The sequence below is a fragment of the Pseudonaja textilis genome, chromosome 8 (assembly GCF_049901715.1).
Source record: "Pseudonaja textilis isolate UNSWEBS1 chromosome 8, rPseTex1.2, whole genome shotgun sequence".
Taxonomy (NCBI): domain Eukaryota; kingdom Metazoa; phylum Chordata; class Lepidosauria; order Squamata; family Elapidae; genus Pseudonaja; species Pseudonaja textilis.
The window spans coordinates 24,456,546-24,471,178 of record NC_141997.1 but is presented as its reverse complement, the minus strand read 5'-3'; the positions used below and the strand labels follow the sequence as shown (position 1 = coordinate 24,471,178).

The 14,633-nt window shown below is 39.4% G+C and overlaps 1 protein-coding gene across 1 annotated transcript in view; it reads right to left on the bottom strand.

Moving 5' to 3' along the window:
- Positions 1 to 4,654, bottom strand: part of GAS6 (growth arrest specific 6) — a 42,145-nt gene extending 37,491 nt beyond the window's left edge. Inside the window, exons 1-2 of the mRNA XM_026707397.2 lie at positions 4,122 to 4,654; positions 3,095 to 3,267 (exon numbers count right to left, since the gene is read on the bottom strand). Coding sequence (XP_026563182.1) covers positions 3,095 to 3,267; positions 4,122 to 4,188 — 240 coding nt within the window. The 5' untranslated portion in view covers positions 4,189 to 4,654. The remainder of the gene's footprint in view (positions 1 to 3,094; positions 3,268 to 4,121) is intronic.
- Between the last annotated feature and the right edge of the window lie 9,979 nt (positions 4,655 to 14,633).

Below are 14,633 nucleotides of genomic sequence, written 5' to 3'. Positions count from 1 at the left end.
CCCCCAAGCATGTGCCCTGCCCCCCCATGCATGTGCATGTGTTCCCTGCGCATGCACACATCTCGTCTGTGCATGCACCCTGCCCCCCCACGCATGTGCCCCACCCACTACGTGTGCACCCCACCCCCATGCATGCACCCTGCCCCTGCACAGCAGAGATCTGAAGATCATCTGACTAGCGGGAGGCAGAGCTGAGCTGGAGCAATGGCTCGCGTGCCCACAGAGAGGGCTCTGGGTACCTCCTCTGGCATGCGTGCCATAGGTTCGCCATCATGGATCTAGACCAATATTAGAATCATAAGGAATCAAAGTTTTTTTTTATTTCTTATATATTTCTATATATTAATTTAGACCCCAAATAAGATCCTGGAAACATTAAGATAAAACCAGTCAAAGAGAATCAATTCAGTTTTTTGCAGGAATAAATAAATTTATGTTGCAAGATCAAAGTCACAAATAAACACATAGCAATTTATATTCTCATCTTTCTCCATGTCCCAGCAATCTACTGTAGATCATTAACTTCTATTGTTATCAATGACCAGTTTAAATTCATTCTATTAATGACAGCATGATCTCTTTCTTTTTGACCATACAGTTGGACCTTAGGGAAACTAAAGAAGGTCCCCAGGAGATCTTAGGAATTATTGTATTGCTCATCTCTTTATCAAACCACATTTGAAAATCATCCACAAACCTGATTGAGAGAAACGAAATAACCATGCTTGCTCTGATATTAAAGTGCTTATACTACAAACATCCCAGCAATATTTTTTATGTCTAGGGCACCATGTATCAAATTATTTTTAAAATAATAACCTAACTTAAGTGAATAAATTTTACCTGATAGAAGATTACCAATAGAATTGTACTATTGTTTTAATAGATTTTTCTACTATGAATGTAGCTATCAATAGTGACTAAAATTCAAATGACTAATAGAATGTCCAAGTTCAGAGATACGGGAAATAATTCCAGTATATTTCCACCAGTTTTATCTTGATATTGTTTGTGACCTTCCAAGGACAGTTCCTATCTAGTATTCAACAAGGTTAGTGTTGCGATAATTACATGGAATTCCAAGATCCTTTTTAGGCAAATAGTCTTATTGGTCTAGTTTTATGCATGAAACCTGCCTATTGCTAATCTCTTATAGCTAGAAGATATACAATGCAGGGCAGAAGAGATGGGGAACAAAAGGAAATCCCATTATGCAAACAGAGATCTATTTGCATTAGACAAAATCACTATTGCTTCAGGTATGCTACATGCGTTGGTATGACTACCATATTTGAAAGATAGTTTATCTCTCCCTGCCACCACCCTTTCTTCTTCTTCTTCCTCAGGAAACCATTACTTTTTTTTCACTACATTCATTTTTATAAACTATACAAAACTTCAGAGATTTTTCAAAAGTGGAGGAAATTAAGAACACAAACATAAAACAGCATTTATTTTTAAAAAAAAATTGTCACAGAAAATCAAACATTCCATAGTAAAGCTTTAGATAAATGACATTGCAGAATATAAAACATTTGTTCCCTTTTTTCAATGAAATAATACAATTTAGTCACATACTTTTTCTGCAGGCTCATTTTTGGATTAAAAATAAATTTTACTGAAACTTTATATATAACCCGCTGGTGACCTTAGATTAGGTTTTTCACTTTGGGGGATATTCTCCATCCATCTATGAACCATGGCTACAAACTTGTAAAAAATTATTTCAGCAAAGCTTATATTGATTAAATGTGAATACATTTAACATTGGTATTTAAAAGGAACAATTTTTAATGAGTTCAAATCTATGAAAACATATGTAAGCAACCTAAATATCCAATGCTGGATATTTACTGTTTACTGTTTATAAACTAAAATGACAGAGAATTGGAGAACATCTTGTTCATTTTTGTTCTTCCCAAACATATTCTTGACTTTATCTGAGGCTAAAGGCTAAAAGTTTAAGACTGATATCACAAACCAAAATTTGCTACTACTTTACAACTATTCACTAGGCTGGAAAGAGTTCAGTACACCATGCTGCAAACTTAGTCAGGGAATATGTTAAGACATGTTTTTCCTTAGATATAAAAATAAAGTCTTCTAAGAGGAAAAAAATCCAAGTTCCTCTCATTCTCAGTACTTTTTGACCTACAAAACTCTCAACCTGTCCACCCATTCAAATTATTAATAGGAATACAACCCTGTGTAAAAATCACTAGTTCTCTCAAAACATTTATTCCCTAACTATCAGACAATCCTTGTTTATAAATGAGTGTTTTCAGAATAGTACACCCCAAAGTTGCAAGCATCAGAAAACTAGAATGTATAAAATGAAGTATGTTTTATTTAATTTAAAATTATTTATAATTACTTTTACGCTGTTGAGACTTCTAGCAAGAAACAGCTGTAGATTTAGGTAATTGTCATTCACTCACAAAACACAGTAATTTCTTTAAAAAGGTTCATTTGGTGATATGAGTTTACATTTATCAACCAATACCAGTAGCACCGCTGATCCAAGTTAGCATAATCTTCTAATTCAATAAATATATTGAATACTCTTCTAAATAAGATGGTTTTATATTGTTTATTTAGCTGATTTATTCAATAAAACCTAGCTTGCAATCAATAAAAAAAAATCTGACAGGCACCAAAAGAAATATTCAAATTGAGCTGTGCAAATTGCAAATTCTCCTTAGTTATCTAATAACCCCAATTCTAGATGTATTTAGTCTGTAGTAGGATTTAACTTGTCCACAAAAGAAAGCATGTGCTCGCACAAACACTGATACCCAGGGGATCCTTTCTAGGAGAGGGTTCCTGACTTAGCTCCATACAAGCTACTCACTTCCCTACTCTTGTTTGCTTGGCCTCACAATCCAAATAGAACAGATTTGTCAAGAGAAGGGCGTGGTTTAAGTTATTTATCTAATAATGACTCTTCCCAAGCAACTTCTCCAGCTGTGCAAACACCTGGCACCCTCATTCCCATTCTGATGCTTCAAGATGACTTCAGACTATTCTTCTTCCCCCACCCGCCCTTTTTAAAATAAAGTTAATGACCCCCGACACTTTTTTGGACTTTTCTCACCGTCTCAGGGTCGTTCTCAAACACTTCTCGGGCTTCCTCCCGGTTGCAGAATTCCTCCACGCACTCTCTCTCCAGATGGCCTTGCTTGGTCTCCTCGAAGATCTGGTAGGCTCGGCGGTGCCTCTGGCGAAGGAACTGAGAAGCCTCCTCCCGACCTTTGTAGAACACCACGGCTGGAGGAGCCCCCAAAGAAATAGGGGGGAGGGAAGAGGGAAGCCATTAATCCCGGGCTCCCTTGGAAGAAGGACGCGCGCCTCCCCAGCCAAGTCGCCGGGCTCCCTCCCTCGCCCTCAGGGCAAGCGCGCGCGGACATTTCCCTTTTCCTAAGAGTCCCCTGCCGGGGCCCTCACAAACTCCACTCTACGTGACATGCTCGGGCCGCTTGCAAACCCTCCGACTCTGGGTTCCATCTTCAGCTCCGCGGCTTCCCCCCACCATTTTGCGCGCCCGCCACGAGAGAAAACCAAACAATGCCGCCGGCGCGGCGCCACCGCCGTTTTACCTCGCAAAACAAGGACATCCCCCGCGGCCCCTTGCCCGGCCGCTGCCGAGAACAAAGCTGCGGAAGCCCCAAAGAGCAAGGGAGACCGAAGGTCGCCACCGACCCCCTTTGGAGGGCAAAAGAGAAAAGCGGAAAGGCGACCGGGAAACAAAATTGAGTCTGGGAGCGGGGAGACCGAGAACCTTTGGCCGAAAAGTAGCACCACGAGGCAGGTGCCGTGGACGGGAAGCTGCCGGCTGGTCGCCCGTGGGAAAAAGGCTTTAGGACGCCCCGACCTTAAGAGGCAAAAGCCGGAGAGCGCCGAAGCGTCTGTCGGCGGGCTCTTTCCCGGCCCACAGAAACGCAAACGCGGTGTTATCCGCGTGGGCTTTGGGGGGTTAATGCGCGTCTCCCATCCGTTTAGGGGGAGAGGGCGAACTCCGCCGCCGCTCCGAGGAAGGGCAGCGGAGAGGGGGCTTCCTTCCTCGGGTGGGGTGGAGGGGGAAGAGGAGGAAGCGGCCCGGGGGAGGAAGCCCCACTACTCACTCTGCGAGGAGTCCGCAGCCAGCAGGACGAGCAAGAGGGCAGCAGCGGGAGCCGGCGGCGGCTGCATGATGCGGCGGCGGCGGCTGAGCCTCGGGGCTGCGCCCTCTGACTGGCCGAGAGGAGCGGGGCGGTCTGGTGGAGGAGGAGGAGGGAGCGCCGCTCCTGTTGGAGGCAGCGCGGCTTCTGCCGAGCCCCGCGGGGGAGTCGCTTGTGAGGTTGAGCCAATCAAGACGGAAAGTTCGCAGGCTTTGGAGCTCCAGCGACACACCTCGTGCTTCCCGCGCCCTCGGCCCCCGAGAACTGGCTGGCTGCAGAGCGCGGCGGAGGATGGAGGTCAGAGGAAGCAGGAGGCAGGCCCCGGGGGGACGTTGAAGGAGGAACGGAGCCACCCGTCGACGGCCGTGCCCTCCGGGACCGAAAGCCTCTGAAAGGCACGTCTGCGCCTTCCGAATTCCTGCGAAAGGTTGTTTATATTGTATGTAAAGGGTGTGCGTGCACACAGACGTGCTTGACAGCGGTTGCTTGCTGCCTGACAACCTTGCACGGATGCAATTCCACGCATGCAGCAGATGCCCTGGATTGCGGGGCGGGGAGGGGGCGGGGTGTTCTTCTGCCTGACGAGCCCAATTGTGCGCAAGCAACAGAAAACTCTGCAACTTTACATGGTTCTGTTCAGAAAGAATAGGTATCTCTCCATTATATTCCCAAGGTCACCCTAAAGCACCTGTCGCCACACCTGATGGCAGAAGATTAATGTAGCGGATGGAGGGCAGCTTCCCAACTCTTTATCCACGGTTACCACCCAAAATTCGAAGGGTCATTTCACTCAGTCATTTCATTTCACCCAGTCAATCCCTGGCCTCTTATATATGGAGTTTTGAGAGACATGATAGTGCTTCGCAACAGAATCGCATCACTCAGCCCTATGGTCAGGATTAAAGTGTGAAATAGGATGGGGTAGGCCTGGGTTCAGCCATGAGAATTTGCTGGGGCAGTGGTTACCAACCAGTGGGCTGGGGACCACTGGTGGTCCATGAGAAAATTTTGGTCTGCAGAGAAATATCACCCCCAAAACACCCCCCCCCAAAGCAATTAATCTAGGCTGTGCGGGAACACCAGGCTGCACTGCCCACATGGCCCACGGGAACACAAGGCTTGCATTGCTTGCACTGCGAACAACATGAGGTAGTGAGGGGAGGCGGGAAAGGGAGGGGAGAACTTGCCCCATGTGCCCCACGCACCTCGCCTGACCACCGGCCTGCTTCTTTCCGCTTCTTTCTTCTGCAAAGAAAGCAGCAAAAGTCTTTCTTTCTCTCACCCAAATTCCCAGAAATGAGTCTTTGGGACCCTGCAAGGCATCCTGCTCCAAGAGTCTGTACCAGCAAAGACTCATTTCTAGCGGAGTTTGGGGGAGAGAAAGAAAGACTTCCGTTTCTGCTGCTTTCCTTGCATGAAGCCAAAAGTCTCTCTCTCTCTCTCTCTCTCTCTCTCTCGCCCCTGAGAACGGAGTTGGAGACGGTATCCTGCGATCTCAAATAAAGAATGATCAATTGGTAGAAAAACGGTGGGGAATTTTCCTGCAGACTTTTTTCCTGCAGCCACTGTCAGTCAAAATTCATATTAGTGGTCCGCGGGATTTAAAAGTATGAGTTTGGTGGTCCCTGAGGTCCAAAAGGTTGGTGACCTCTGTGCTGGGGGACTTTCGGACAATTCCTCTGTCAGATCAACTTACTGTGTTGGGTTGTTGCAGGGATGATCCAAAAAGACATCCCAGTGTAAATCATTTTGAGCTCCTAGTGAAAACCTGGATGTTACAAATGTAACAAACAGTTATGTCTGTGAATATTACATAAACGGTAAAAGAAACGAATGAATGAATTCTTTATTGGCCAAGGGAATTGTCTTGGTGCATATGCTCTCAGTGTACATAAAAAGAAAAAATACATTCGTCAAGAGTCAAAAATCATAAGGTAGAACACTTAATAAAATAGAGTACAAATAAGAAATCACATACTGGGAAACAGTCAATATAAATCGTAAAGATACAAGCTACAAAGTTACAGTCATACAGTCACAAGTGGGGGGATGGGTGATAAGGGTTGATAAGATGAATAGTAATAGTAGTGCAGTCTTTGTAAATAGTTGGACAGTGTTGAGCGAACTATTTGTTTAGTAGAGCGATGGCGTTCGGGGAAAAACTGTTCTTGTGTCTAGTTGTTCTGGTGTGCAGTGCTCTATAGCGTTGTTTTGAGGGAAGGAGTGAAACGGTTTATGTCCAGGATGTGAGGGATCTGTAAATATTTTCACAGCCCTTTTTTTGACTCATGCAGGATACAGGTCCTTGATGGAAAGCAGGTTGGTAGTGATTGTTTTTTCTGCAGTCCTAATTATCCATTGAAGTCTGTTGCAGAACCAAACCAGATAGCTATGGAGATGCAGATGACAGACTCAATAATTCCTCTGCAGAACTGAATCAGCAGCTCCTTGGGCAGTTTGAGCTTTCTGAGTTGGCACAGAAAGAACATTGTGCCTTTTTGATGACGTTTTTGATCTTAGGTGTCCATTTTAGGTCATGTGATATAATAGAACCTAGAAATTTGAAGTTCTCTACTGTTGATACTGTGTTGTCTAGTATTGTAAGAGGTGGTAGTATAGGAGGGTTTCTACTAAAGTGTAACATTACTTCTATGGTTTTGAGTATGTTCAGTTCCAGATTGTTCTTGTCACACCACAAGGCTAGTTATTCAACCTCCCGTCTGTATGCAGATTCATCATTGTCTCGAGTGAAACCAATCACTGTTGTATCATCAGCAAACTTCAGAAGTTGAGAAACTAGATAAATGCTTTATCTAGTTTCTCAGCTGCTAGCATTTCTTAATGATTTGAACATGTTAAGGAGACTTTGACGTGCAGTTTTTATATTTGATTTATTGAGTGAAGTTATTTTTCATAGATACCACTTCTCAAAAATGGCTTGGAACAAGATGCTATCAATGGAATTTTACTGGCCTGTGGAATGTGACAATTCTTTTGGTAGAGTCCTCTGTAGTTATAGTAGTACCTGCTTGCTTCTTATGCAAGGTTTGAGAAGAAAGAGATCTCTCTTTTAGTTAAATTCGCCCTCTGGGCATTAGTTACTTACAATGGGATGGATCTCAACTTGAAATGCATGCCAGTTTTGCAAAACAATGTAAATGGCAGACAACCAACACAAGCACTGAAGGGTGAAGTTGTTCTACAAATTCTTTACAATCTTTAATCAACTATGTAGCTATTTTTTGTGGGGCAGTTGATCATTGTTCTAGTTTTTAGAATATCAAACTAAGATTATAGTTGAGTATTTATATACTTACTTTGGTTCTGCTCTTGCTTAACTGGACTTGCTTCAGAGTAAAGGATTGAGTTGGGTGTCCTTTTGGGGATTCTGCAAAAAATCTTCACTCAAGTTGAACAATTCACTTTAATAATCATTTGTACTTGGTCTAGTTTGTTTATTCTAGACTGGCTGAAAAGTAATCCAATAAGAATAATCCCTTAAAAAGCTATTTAAAATGGTACTATATATACTAATCACATATTGACTTATTTGAAAGTTCTCTACACTGATTTTTACAAAGAAAATGCAATGCCAATTGCAACACATTTTGGGAAAGAATCAAACTTTACTTTAGAAACATTCCAATCTGGATCTTGTTGCTTTGTTTTTTTTTAATTGCATTTCCTATCCAGGTGCCAGGAAATAGTGCATGGATCTCAAAGACGGGAAACACTGAATGGTTTTATTCCCAAACAGTGCACCTTAGTTAATTCTCAGTTGGATTTCCTTTAAATGGATGTCATACTTGACACATGAAAATAGCTTTTAAAATAAGCCAGAAAAAAATTATATAACCACTGTAGGAGATTATAATTGCTGCATTAGAAGGATATGGCTGTACTGGGAATTGTAAAAGGTTTATGAAAGCCCCACTATTCATTCATGTGTCATTATTTCATCTTTCTGGAATGAAATCAGAGATAATAACAGATAGTCTTCAACTTATGACCACAATTAAGCCCAAATTGTATTTTGCTAAGTGAGAAATTTGTTAAGTAAGTTTTGTCCCATTTTACACCTTTTCTTACCACATTTGTTAAGTGAATCATGGCAGTTGTTAAGTTAATAACATGGTTATTAAGTGAATCTGGCTTCCCCATTCACTTTGCTTGTCAGAAGATTGCAAAAGGTATTTACATGACCCTGGAACATTGCAACCATCATAAATATGAACGCGTTACCAAGCATCCGAATGTCAATCAAATGTCAATGGGGATGCTGTGAGGGTTGTAAGTGAGAAAAATGGTCATAAGTCACTTTTTTCAGTGCCATTGTAACTTTTAATGGTCACTAAATTATCTATTGGAAGTCAAGGATTATCTGTACAATATATCTGACTATGATTCTAAACATAGCCACGTAGGAGTAGCAAGGAGCAAAAACATTGCTACTTTTCAAAATGAAAAGGTCAGTTCATTTCCCTAGAATACGACAGTGGTGGGATTCAAATTTTTTCACTACCAGTTCTGTGGGCGTGGATTGGTGCACGTGGCAGGGGAAGGATACTGTAAAATCTCCAGTCAGATCTGGTATTTGCCAGTTCTCCAAACTACTCAAAATTTCCACTACCGATTCTCCAGAACTGGTCAGAACCTGCTCAATACCACCTCTGGAACACGGGTGTCAAATTTGCAGTGTCACATTGCCATCATGTGATGTATCATGACATTTTTCCCTTCGCGGAGCTGGGATAGGTATGGTCTGCACATGATGCATTTGGCCCATGGACCGCCAGTTTGCCCTAGAACAAAAGGCAGTTCTCCCACAACATTTCATCTTCAAAGTGAAATGGTATAGGTCAGAGATAGTAGCCAGTCCAAAGTCAATACGCTTCATATCAGAATGGGAATTTGAACCTCCATTTTATTGATTTTAATCCGGATTCTACTCATGTAATTTCTGGTATTAACCTACCACCATCTCTAAGAGAATTTCCAGTAATTGGGTGAGACAAATGTAAACAATCAAAATTCATCTCATTGTGAATTTTGTGGTACATACATTATTACCCTGGCTAGATGCTGGAAATCATTGTGAATTTTGTGGTACGTACATTATTAACCTGTCTAGATCCTGGATATGTAAGCTTTAAAGAAGAGGAAAATTGAGAATAAAACTTTCTTTTGTTTTTAGTAAAGGACAGCGTTAATCAATTCAAAGTATATCATGCCTTGTTGCTGTTTTTCCTCCTTTTTTTAACTTTGTGAGCTTCCAAAAAGCAGATTATGGGTGCATTGTGAGAAACATATTTGTTATCTGTTGGAAGAGAGAATGGTACATGAAATTCATTCTTGTTGAAAGTAACTTTTAAAGGAAATATTGTGAAATTCTTGCACTAGATTCAAAAGGCAAGTTGTGTTTTCTGCAATACAGTAATAAAACTTGTGTTCTTCTGGACCAACCTGAAGAAAGTGCAGTGTTAGCTGAGTAAGCCACATTTGTTCAACTTTCCTTAAGTGATCTTACTAGCATATATGTTTGTTTTATAATTTTAAGTAATGTATTGAGCTAAAAACTGAAATAAGTAGCATATTCTTCTGCAACAATATATATATTATCTACAACAGATAAGATGATGTTTCAGGAGGCATGAGCAAAACCTCTGAAGTTGCAATCTAAAATTATAACCAGCATTGGCTATTATTGTGTAATCACACTGAATTTAGACATTTGTAAGGCAGGGCTGCTTAAAAACAGAATAATGAGTTATTGATATTTATTAGGGCTTGCATGTTTGCAATAATTTAAAGGAAATGCTTTGTACGTTGTATAAATCCACTACCTCTTGATTATTTACTAAAATATATAGAAATCTGAAAAATATTGCAGCAGCTTTAAGAGTTATCTTAAAGAGCGCTACTTCAATGATTAAGCTGATCAGACGGTATCTTCTTTCTTCAAGCATATGTGAACACCTGAAAATATATGCATGTACTTTGAAGAATAGCATAAAGGTGCTGTATGTGTACAATTCTAAAATGCTTACTCCAACTTATTTTAAAAGCTTTCATATTTTAATAAATGCAATTGAGTAGAGCTGAAATACCAGTATGAATGGTTGGAAAATTATTCCTTATCACAGAAGTGGCATAACTAATACATAATCATCACCCTGTAGGTGGATTGCATAATGGAGAAACAACAGTTCTAAGACTGTAGTAGTTTGCTTACTTTAAAACATTCATACAGTAAGAGTTATTACTATCTGCACTGTGAGCTTTGCTCTACCACTCCTGACCTGACCTATCTTCTAAGCATGCTCAACACATTTGACCCAAAAGTGCTTTTCACAGCTGTTCTTAGTTCAGCAGATACTAAATATGTCCAAAGATGCAACAGTTCATAGATAAGGCAGGAAACAAATCATTTCTTTGAACAAAAGATAGAATAACATTTAAGCTGGGTCATTTCATGTGGCTGTGATGCAGAAATAAGTTTATTCTGTGGGAAGGCCAATCCAGAATTGCCTCCAGATTGTTATGTGTCAGAATTGCTTTAAATTTGGCACCATTCAAAGGCCGGGGGTACATTCAATACAGGTGCTGTTTTGCCCCATCCCCACCAAATACAGGACTCACCATTATTTTTGCTTAGATTGGTTTATACAGCCCTCGCTTGACAAATATATCAGCAGCAAGCTAGCCAACGTTATGGTTTATAAAATGGCCTTAGGACAGGGATGTCAAACTCGTGTCATCATGTAACGTATTGTGACTTTTTTTCTCCTTCGAGGGTTGGGAGTGATGCATTCTGGCCACGGGCCTTGAGTTTGACACCCCTGCCTTAGGAACATAAAGCTACGGAAGTAAGAAGCCTGTAGGCCTCAAACTAGGGCTGAATTACATTTCTAATAGCTTGTAAAAAAATGCAGAGTACAGTAATAATTCTGTTTCAGGTGGCCAAAGGTTTTGTCCTTGATTACAGGTTTTGCATAAATACAACAAATCGTATTATATTACTCTTCCACTACATTGGAACTGGAATAATAATTGGTAAAGAAGTGACTATTTGACTAAGACCCAGATGTAGCAGCTGTTAAACTCAGAATGATCTGACTGTATCACTCAATTTATCAATATAGGAGAGGCTGTATATCTCTCCATTCACAAGAATATTGAGAAACACCTCAAACTTTTATCCAGTTTTAGTTACTGTATGTTTCAACAAGAAATATTTCTATCTTAATATTCCCTTGGCAAAAGTCCATTCTATTAGCTTTTAAAGAAACACGTTAAAGTTAAGGTCACTGATGCTCTCCTTTGAGATTTCCAAGTGCTTATCAAACAAATCAGAAATGTCTAAATAATATCACCAATATTTGTTTTCTATACGGGATTACATTTGATTGCCAAACAAGATGCATTACCATATAAAGAGAAGGCACCCATCTTTTTATTTTTCTGAGCTCTTTCAACTTTCCAGATGTGAAGGATACCACATTAGCTATACCAGATCTTGGCAGGTATTCTCTCTGCTAAGAATATTATGTACATCATTTATATGCGTGTGCACACCTCAGTAGTCAGTCCTGACTCATGAATATATCCCTGCAGTTTTCACAACATTACCACTTCCTTCTTCCTAGGGCTGTGAAAGAGTGTTCAAAGTCCTTCAGCTGGTTTTCATGCCTAAGGCAGAACTAGAACTTATGGTATCTTGGTTTCTAGCCCAATATCTTAACCACTACACCAAACTGCGGTATTTGTTTATTCACTCAATTTATAGTATAGATATAAATTCAAGAGGCTTTCAAGGGCTCAGCTAAGAATTTTCTTCTTTAGTGTCTATTTAGAGCTGAAATAAAGTAACAGCCAAGTATTTGGTGGGTAGGAATTTGCAGAGAACAGCGCTATTTGATTCCGTCGAAGTTTATATTCTACTATAAAGCATTCAACTCTTTTTGCAAGGTATCATTTCCTTCATATTGACAACTCTGTACAATTAATATTTGCTACATTATTATTGAATTGATATAAGAACATCATATTTGATCCATATGCAATCACTGAGAGGAACAGAAAGAAGTGCCAAAACTAGTAAAGATTATTATTGTCTGATAAAATAATTATCTAAATCCTTAAATTTATAACTCATCAAAAGAAAGGAAGAAAGGCTCTATCCATCATTGAGCTTTAGAATCTTAACCTTTACATGATAAATAAAAACCATATACTTACAACAATTGAGATCAGAATTTCCTTTGTAAGTCATTGCAGTTGTAAAGCAAATTCTTCATGAGATTGGACCCTATGTTGACCATGAGATTGGATCCTATGTTGATCATGAGATTGGACCCTATGTTGACCATTTTTTGTTAAGTAAACATACAACTTATTTATTTATTTAGATTTTTGTACCCCATTTTTATTATTTTTTATAAATAAACTCAAGGCAGCAAACATATTTAATACTCCTTCCTCCTCCTATTTTCCCCATAACAACAACCCTCTGAGGTGTGTTGGGCTGAGAGAGAGAGAGAGAGTGATTGGCCCAAAGTCACCTAGTTAGCTTCCATGCCCAAATTGGAACTAGAACTCATAGTCTCCTGATTTCTAGCCTGGGGCCTTAACCACTAGACTGAACTGGCTAGTTTAGTTGTTAAATGAGTCACGCTTCCGGTTCCTTGATTGACTTTGTTTGTTAGAAGCCAGCTGGGAAAATCACAAATCATGATCACATGACCACAAGATGCTGCAACTTGTAAATGCTAGATGATTGCCAAAAGTCTAAATTGTGATTATGTCACCAGTGAAGACATACAATGGATGTAATTTTAAATAACTTTTCCCAAGATTGTCATAACTTCATACTGTTGTTAAATGAACAATAATACATTGAGGACTATGTAATTCTTTTAATCAAGATTAGGTCGCTTAGAAATATAATACTATATATGCAGTATTACAATATAGTGAGTTATTCTCTTGTCCTATTGCAAATATCCTCAGTTGCATGCTCTACTTCAAAGTTGCTTTGTGATCTCTTCAATTTTAAACAGTACCAACCCAAAGCATGACAGTAAACTACTTGCATATTGCAAAAACACCTTGAAAGGTATGATCATGATTTATATGATGCAGTCCTTTCCTCTTCCTCCAATATTTTATTTTCTTTTTTAATATGGTATAATCCAAAACACATTTATTAAGAAGCAATTCCCATAAAACAGAATGGGATTTGTTTCTGAATAAATAAGCTTAAGACCAAACTATTTCAAGATAGTGAAAATATCTGGGTAGATTTTTAAGATATTATGCCTACTAATTTGGATTTAACTTCTAATCCAAAACAATACACTTTATCTGATTTGCCAGCAAACATGAACCTATTCTGCTGGAATATAAGCTTATAAAACAAATACTTTAAAATAATGGATATGCTGATTAATGAGAACTATAGTCCAGCTGTTTTGGAGGTTCATGATTGTTAGAAAGCCGCTTTAAACATGGAAACAATTTTCTAAAATGACACAGTATTTTCTAATACATTCTATGCTTTCAGAGGACTGTTAAACATACAAGATATATTTTCAATCACAATTGTTCAATAGTCTACTTCGTTTTTTGTAGTGCAATCTATTTAATGAAATACCCATTATATTTACAGCTACTGTAAACATTTTTATTTTATTTATTTATTTTGCATTTCCTTTTGATCAGCCAAAGAAAATATACTGATCGCTTCATGCTGTTTCCTGTCTGCTTTCTGTGCTTAAAGATCTGCAGCAGTGAAAAGACCATCCGCTGTTCAGCTCCAAAACAGCTGGAAAGGATCAAAAATGGGAAATAATGATATGTAGAAGTGTCCTAAATCTGGAAAGGAGCAAGTACAGCTTTGTAAAGAATATTTTAGAAACCGTTGCTTCTACTCCTGTATTTCTAATATTCAAGTCCATACAAACGTTCCTGAAAGACATTGTATACATTGTGCAGTGTTTTCAACTTTGGCAGTTTGTAGATGCGTGGACTTCAGCTCCCAGATAAGCTATGGCTGAGGAATTCTGGGAGTTGAAGTCTATACATCTTCAAACTGCCAAGGTTGAGAAACATTGTATTGTTGGAAAGGTTACAAAACCAACAAACAAAGGAGCAAGCAAAATCTTTCAACATCTTATTCATAACATGTCAGATAATAACACTGTTGTAAACTTTGGAAACTTCACAGCCAGCTTACTAAATCAAGTTCTGCTTCAGTTGAATATCAGGGGATCTAAGAATCCAAAAAGATATCAAAATAACAATTTGGGTGTCATAACATCATCAAACAAATGTTGTCCTTCTATGTTTGTGTTGTAGTATGGACAAATGTTCATTTTGCTTAGATGTTTGTGTTATAAAATGCACAAATATAAGTGATATCAGTTACATATTAATAGCATGACATAAGTAAGCAAGATCACATATAAATCATGATAA